At 46.8% G+C, this 7,139-nt stretch overlaps 1 protein-coding gene across 1 annotated transcript; it reads right to left on the bottom strand.

Moving 5' to 3' along the window:
• Positions 1-2,548: 2,548 nt before the first annotated feature.
• On the bottom strand, positions 2,549-5,516 carry IQCF1 (IQ motif containing F1). The gene is made up of 4 exons (XM_017548532.2): positions 5,433-5,516; positions 5,149-5,253; positions 4,952-5,014; positions 2,549-3,007 (listed from the first exon to the last, which is right to left on the bottom strand). The coding sequence occupies exons 1-4, from the start codon at positions 5,433-5,435 to the stop codon at positions 2,561-2,563; spliced, it is 618 nt and encodes a 205-aa protein (XP_017404021.1). The 5' UTR covers positions 5,436-5,516; the 3' UTR covers positions 2,549-2,560.
• Positions 5,517-7,139: the final 1,623 nt, after the last annotated feature.

Below are 7,139 nucleotides of genomic sequence, written 5' to 3'. Positions count from 1 at the left end.
AAAATACAAAAATTAGCCAAGCATTTTGGTGGCTGCCTGTAATCCCAGCTACTTGGGAGACTGAGACAGAATTGCTGGAACCCAGAGGCGGAGGTTGCAATGAGCTGAGATCATGCAACTGCACTCCAGCCTGGGCAACAGAGCCAGACTCCATCTCAAAGAAAGAAAGGAATATGGAAAGGAGAAAACTAGAGTGCATTCTTAAATTTGGTGTGGGATTGGAGCTATCAGTGTGAACTCATAGATTTCAATATAGATAAGTACAGAAACAAACACAGATATAAATGTGCATTGCCTGTCCATATGCACAAACATGTATTTACTGGCTCTGTCCACTGAGGAGGACCCGGAGCGGGAGTACCTCAACAACAATGAGCGTGCTGCCATGGGCTCTGCTGGGCCACTCCAGCTGACCCCAGAATTGGCTGCTTTTTCCATGGCTACCAGTATTTTAAGTTTGTTTGTGACCCTTTTCCTTGTTTTGATGCTGATGCAGAAATTTTTAAATTTTATTGAGGTACAGTTAGCAAAGTTAAATACAATATAGGTGTACAAACTTGATGTTTTGAAGATGCTAGTTTTTATGGTGCTTGACATTTACCCTGGAAGGTGGGGAACGTTAGCACCAGTTCACAGCTCAGGACACTGGGCTCAGAGAGGGGAAATGACTTGTTCATGGCCACACAGCAGTGAGAGGCAGAGCCAGGGACCAGACCGAGGTCAGAGCTTTGTGCTCTGAGACTCTGAAGACAGGACAACAGAAAGCAAGGAGAAAGACAGCAATCCTTCAGAGTGGGTATGAGAGACCCAGGCCCTGAATGAGACACAAAGGGCAGGACACGGCAAGACAGAGCAGGGAATACAGAGCTCATGCCCCCAAGCTAGAGCCTGAGACTTCTGAGCCCATCTCAGAACATCTGGGAGCTGAGGAACCAGCTCTCCAGGGCACAGCCATTGAAGCAGGACTAGACATAGGCTGTGACTCAGGCCTCAGAATCCTCCCTCTCTGCAGGGAACCACAGGACAGGAACAGTAGTATTGACAGGCAGAGGTTCAGCCTAATCTTAACCTCTTTTGTTGCTGTTATTAATTTTTTAATTTACAATTGACAAAAACTATACATAATCATAGGGTATAATGTTATATTTCAGTGCTGTATATATAATATAATGACCAAATTGGAATATTTACCATATCCATCACTTTAAACATTTATCATTTCTATGTAGTGACAACATTCAAAATCTTGTTTTAAGAATCTTGAAATATACACTACATTGTTATTTGCTAAATGGCAAATAGATACATGAATAATTGTTCAACATTGCCGGGCGCGGTGGCTCAAGCCTGTAATCCCAGCACTTTGGGAGGCCGAGGTGGGTGGATCACAAGGTCAAGAGATCGAGACCATCCTGGTCAACATGGTGAAACCCCGTCTCTACTGAAAATACAAAAAATTAGCTGGGCATGGTGGCACGTGCCTGTAATCCCAGCTACTCAGGGGCTGAGGCAGGAGAATTGCCTGAACCCAGGAGGTGGAGGTTGCGGTGAGCCGAGATCGCGCCATTGCACTCCAGCCTGGGTAACAAGAACGAAACTCCGTCTCAAAAAAAAAAAAAATAAAATAAAAAAAAAATAATTGTTCAACATCACTAATTATCAGAGTAATGCAAACCTTCACCTCTTAATTGGCCCTTATCATCACCTGGTTGCCAACCCCACCCCAAGCTGGCAGCATTTCACAGGAAGGGACTTTCAGAAGAGCCAGCTCTGCCTGGATTGGTCCTTGCAGTAGTTGGACCGTGGGAGAGAGTAAGGAAGACAAGACTGATGCCTCCTCAGCTCCTGCAGCTGTGATAACCTGAGGTCTGATACTCACCAGAGGATTGGGCTGGCAGCAAAATGCCCTCTCTCCCACCCCCTTGCCTGGGGAACCTCCCACGCCAGGCTGATCTGGAGGAAAATGAGTCCTAGCTTCCATATGGAGCTCGAGGGCAAGGGACAGATGGGGTTTGAGGTGAGGATGAGGACTTGAGTTATGCTAACAGCTTCCAGTTTGGTCTCAGATTCTTAGAAGCCAAGTATAAGGACATAGCCCCCAGTGCACCAGGGAGACAGGATCACAGGGCTTGGGGTTGGGGGGCTCCTCTCAGTCGTAGGGATTGGGGAACAAACTCTGAGCAACTAGATCCAAACTGGTGAATTCCTGGAGAATGTTGAATTCCTGGAGAATGCCATGACCACCACCAGCCAGGCTTCCATTACACCCAGTCCTGGGGAGGGTGCACTATTTACGTAGAATGATGTAAATATGAATGATGCTCCCTGGAGTTGGCCAATTGACAGGTCTTTGCCCTCAACTTTCCTTCCTATGGCAGACGTTGCTAATCAATCACAGTCTCTGCTCAGTCTGGAAGAAGGGCTCAGAGTCCTGCTCCACATGAGGCCTCAGACATCCCTGCCCATTCCTCAGAGCTGGTATATGAAATGCCAAGTATCTGCCATCCTTTGCTCTGATCTGCTCTGCTTGTCAAACAGAGACTATGCAGAAAAGACCAGTTCATTCCTTTATTGAGATGGGAATACACTCCGTCACAATGCAAGGTCCTGAGCCCAGCAAGATCTCCAGCTCGAGATGCAGCTGATTGGCCATGACTCTGTACTGGCCCTTGATGAACCCCCGGGAAGCACAGGCGCGGCACCTCCAGTAGGCCTGGATGATGCGAACAGCATTGAGCACCTGGCAATAACGCCTGCGGATGCGCCACATGCGGGCCTGGGACTGCAGTGTGACTGCTGCCCACTCCTCCCGGGAGAAGACCTCCAGCGCTGCCCGCCGCCTCTTCTCCAGAATCTTGGACAGCATCAGCCGCCACCAGCACTGAATGATGCAGGCTCTGAGGGCTGCGTGCAACAGTGCCCGACGCACCAGGGTCCCCCGCCACCAGGCCTGGATCTTGATGGCTACCATATCTTTGTCAGAGAGCTTCTTTTGGGTTTCTGGGGGCTTTCAAGAAAAAAGAGGGACCTTCAGAGAATGCTCCCCACTGGCTTCAGCCCTGGGGTGTGTCAGGAAAGGCCCTGATTCCCTATCAGCAACTATCCCTTTTTCTGGAATTCAGGAGCACTGGGGAGGGCACTGGCTAGAACCAGAAGACCAGGTAGGTGTCCTGCCTCTGCCATCCTCTGGTTGATGGCCACAAGCACATCACCTTGCCCCTGGGTCTCAGGTCCCCATCGTGGGTCACACCTGCCCAGTTTTCCATGGACCTAGTTGGCCAGCAAGGACACTGTGATATAGAGTCAAAGGGTTACCATGTTCCACCCAGGCCTTACCCTTCCTTTCAGACCCCTCCACCTGCCGGAGATGTGACATCCTTTGCCAGCCCTGCCCTCTCGTCCCTGACTCCAGCTCATAACCTCAGCCTGTTCTCTCCCTCTATCATGTCTGAGGACTAAACTCTGATATTTTTTATCGTGCCCGTATTCCTATCTAAAGGGGTCTGGGGAGTCATGCCCTACAAATCATAAATTCTCATCAGATGGATTTGATTTAACCCTATATATTGTGACTTACTTTCCAATCTGACCCTGGCATAATAACATTATGAGACAAGGAAGAAAAATACTTTATCCCAAAACATGTTTCCTTGCCAAATTTTGAAATGGCCTTCCAAAGCTGTTCTTTGTGGGGGAAAATTTGCATCTGTAAAGAATCTCTATTAACATAGCTAGATCTTTTTCTTCCAGACCCACCCTACCAATCCTGAAGAGACTAACTAAGGTCTGAAAGGGAAACATTCCTCATCTGTTGTCTCTAAGGGCAGCCACTGTAATACTTCAAAGGAACTTTGGTATCCACAATTTTTTATCTTAACCTGAATGTTCCCTTTCTATGAATTCCAGGTCTTTAGACAAACTCAACCAATGGTCAGTCAGAAAATGTTTAAATTCACCTACAGCCTGAAAGCACTGCCTTTCCCCCACCACACCTCCCTCCCCGCTCCCGCCACTGCGTTGAGTTGTCCTTTCTGGACACCTTTCTGTACCAAACCAATGTATTTCTTAAATGTGTTTGATTGACGTTTCATGTCTCTCTAAAATGTACAAAACCAAGCTGCAGCCCGACAACCTCGGGCACATGTTCTCAGGACTTCCTAAGGGCTGTGTCATGGGCCATGGTCACTCATATTTGGCTCAGAGTAAATCTCTTCATATTTTACAGAGTTCAACTCTTTTCGTCAACATTTTGTTAGGAACAAACAGTTCCTCTTCAAAAGATTTCACTCCCTTGTCCTTTGTTCTATTCTATAAATAATCTTTCTTGCCTAACCTGCCAAGCTTGTAATCGACTTACACTGCCCTGCTTTAAGTCATTAGGTAGAGTTAACTTCCTACGTCTTTGTCCTGTTCTAAGCCTGTACCCAACATCCCTCCCTTATTTAAAAAAATTGTTAAATCTAGCCAGTTGGGATCAGTTTATATTGTGCAGTCTGACCCCAACCCACAGGGGGAGGACACAGAAACAGGGACTGTGCTAGGAAATAAGAATGCCTTCTTTCCGTTTTCAGTGCGCTCTTGCCACTGCCTTGTATACAAGAAGCACCCTTCTGCAAATGTAATTTGGCCTTGCTAAGAAATCCTTTGTTTGAGTGTTCATTTTCTTTGCGACTACAAGCTCTTATTTCCAACAATTTTATAGTATTAAAGTTCCCCCACCCCAAAGTTCTTCTCTTCTCCATCATCTTTTTTCTTAACTTTCGCATTTAAAATCTTAATTCACAAACACCATATATGCACAAGCTCAAACATGCACGCGCACACACACACACACACACACGCACGCACACACTTCTGACTGAGCCCAGCTTCCCATATCATGGTCATTCCTTTCCAAAAGCACAGCCCCCACATCCCCAGCCCCAGCCCTGTGTGGTTTGGGAGGTCATACTTTTTCTAACTTCTCACTGGCATTGCCCACTGTCTGTGTCTCAACCAGACCTGGAGTTTTAGCCTGAAAAGGAAATGGGGAAAGAGGACTAACAAGATTGAGTTTATTTCTCTTCTTAGCTCAGCACCATGCAAAATACACTAGCCACAAGCACTAGGACATAGGATCAATGATATCCAAGTCAGGGCTCCTCCTACCTCTGCCTTCGACTTTGTTCCTAAGGACAAAGGGGTCGGCGTCTCCTTCTGCTGAGGCTCATCTCTTTTTGAGGGCTCCTTCGTCTTTGGGGGCTGCTTCTCCTCCTGCAATCAGCATTAGGGGAAAGGCAAGAGTGAGGCTGCTGTCCCTCCCTCTCCATTCAGTATGGCAGGCATCCCCAGCTTCCAGGACTTCTCAGAGTCTTCAGTATCAGGTGGTCCCTTAATCCTGAGAGATTGATGGGGACATCTCTAACAAGCTGGTGTGTCTGGCTTTCTCTTACCATTGGTAACACATGGATTGGGTGTAGATGGTTCAAATCCCCTCAGGTCTGTGTTCATCCAGCCATAGCACTGGCAGGAAGGGTAGAGGAAGAAAGACCTGTGATGTCATAATGATACCTGTGACTCAGGCACCAGATGGCACCTAACAGGTGAGCCCCCTCCAAGGGAAAGAGGGAAAGACAAAAGGGCTGCCCATTCTTTTCTGCCAGAAATGGCCAAAACCCTGACTTCAAAGGCAAGATGCCAGAAATACTGGCCCATTGATGTAAAGGTTTATAAAAAGGCAGTCATTAGTAATAACATTTAATTGAAAACACTTGGCAGGGTGCAGTGGCTCATGCCTGTAATCCCAGCACTTTGGGAGGTCAAGGCAGACAGATCAACTGTGGTCAGGAATTCAAGACTAGCCTGCAAAACCACATAGGCAGAGCTGCCCAAGACCATGGGAACCCACCTCTTGCATCAGCATGACCTGGATATGAGACATGAAGTCAAAGGAGATCATTTTGGAGCCTTAAGATTTAACTGCCCCACTAGATTTCGGACTTGCCTGGGGCCTGTAGCCCTTTTGTTTTGACCAACCTCTCCCATTTAGAATAGCTGTATTACTCAATACCTGCACCCACATTGTATCTAGGAAGTAACTAACATGCTTTTGATTTTACAAGCTCATAAGCAGAAGGGACTTGCCTTGTCTCAGATAAGACTTTGGACTGTGCACTTTTGAGTTACTGCTGAAATGAGTTGAGACTTTGAGGGGACTGTTGGGAAGGCATGATTGGTTCTGAAATGTGAGAACATGAAATTTGGGAGGGGCCAGGGGCAGAATATGGTTTGGCTCTTGTCCCCACCCAAATCTCATCTTGAATTATAACTCCCACAATTCCCATGTGTCATAGGAGGAACCTGGTGGGAGGTGATTGAATCATGGGGGCGGATCTTTCCTGCACTTTTCTTGGGATAGTGAATGAGTCTCACGAGATCTGATGGTTTTTAAAATGGGAGTTTGCCTACACAAGATTTCTTTGCCTGCTGCCGTCCATGTAAGACATGCTCCTCCTTGATATCCACCATGATTATGAGGCTTCCCCAGTCATGTGGAACTATAAGTCCAATTTAAGTTTGTAAGTCTTTTTTTTTTTGTAAATTGCCCAGTCTTGGGTATGTCTTTTTCAACAGCATGAAAATGGACTAATAGAGGGTGTGACAGGGAAGCTGTGATATGTGTTCATTTGAGAAGGATAATAGGGTACAAGCCTTTGTTGTAACACTAGTCAGTTTTTTTACTTTCCCCAACTCCCAACACTCCCCCATACCTCTCCATAGCCCAACAGAACACACACATAGTCATAATAGCCTTATGCTTCATTATCTGGAAGAATAATCGCCAACCTCCTCACAACCTAAGTAGTGGGCATCAGCTTTTTGAGAGATAAGAAGACAGAAAAGCCCAGGTATGGTGGCTCACACACACCTGTAATCCCAGCACTTTGGGAGGCCAAGGCAAGTGGATCACTTGAGCCCAGGAATTTAAGACCAGCCTGGGCAACATGGCAAAACCCTGTATCTACAACAAATACAAAAATTAGCCAGGCATGGTGGTGTGCATCTGTAGTCCCAGCTACTTGGGAGACAGAAGCAGAAAAAATCACCTGTGCCCAGGGAGGTCAAGGCTGCAGTGAGCCATGATTGTACCACTGGACTAC

This window comes from Cebus imitator, unplaced genomic scaffold (genome assembly GCF_001604975.1).
Source record: "Cebus imitator isolate Cc_AM_T3 unplaced genomic scaffold, Cebus_imitator-1.0 Scaffold0, whole genome shotgun sequence".
NCBI classification, from domain to species: domain Eukaryota; kingdom Metazoa; phylum Chordata; class Mammalia; order Primates; family Cebidae; genus Cebus; species Cebus imitator.
This window is presented reverse-complemented; position numbering and strand designations above follow the sequence as displayed.

Excerpts from the sequence above, each read along its gene's own strand:
- IQCF1 (XM_017548532.2), bottom strand. Across the intron at positions 5,015-5,148 it reads GAACAAAGTCGAAGGCAGAG|GCTAAAACTCCAGGTCTGGT; the intron begins GTAGGAGGAGCC and ends TTTCCTTTTCAG. Across the intron at positions 3,008-4,951 it reads CCAGTGAGAAGTTAGAAAAA|CCCCCAGAAACCCAAAAGAA; the intron begins GTATGACCTCCC and ends TTTTCTTGAAAG.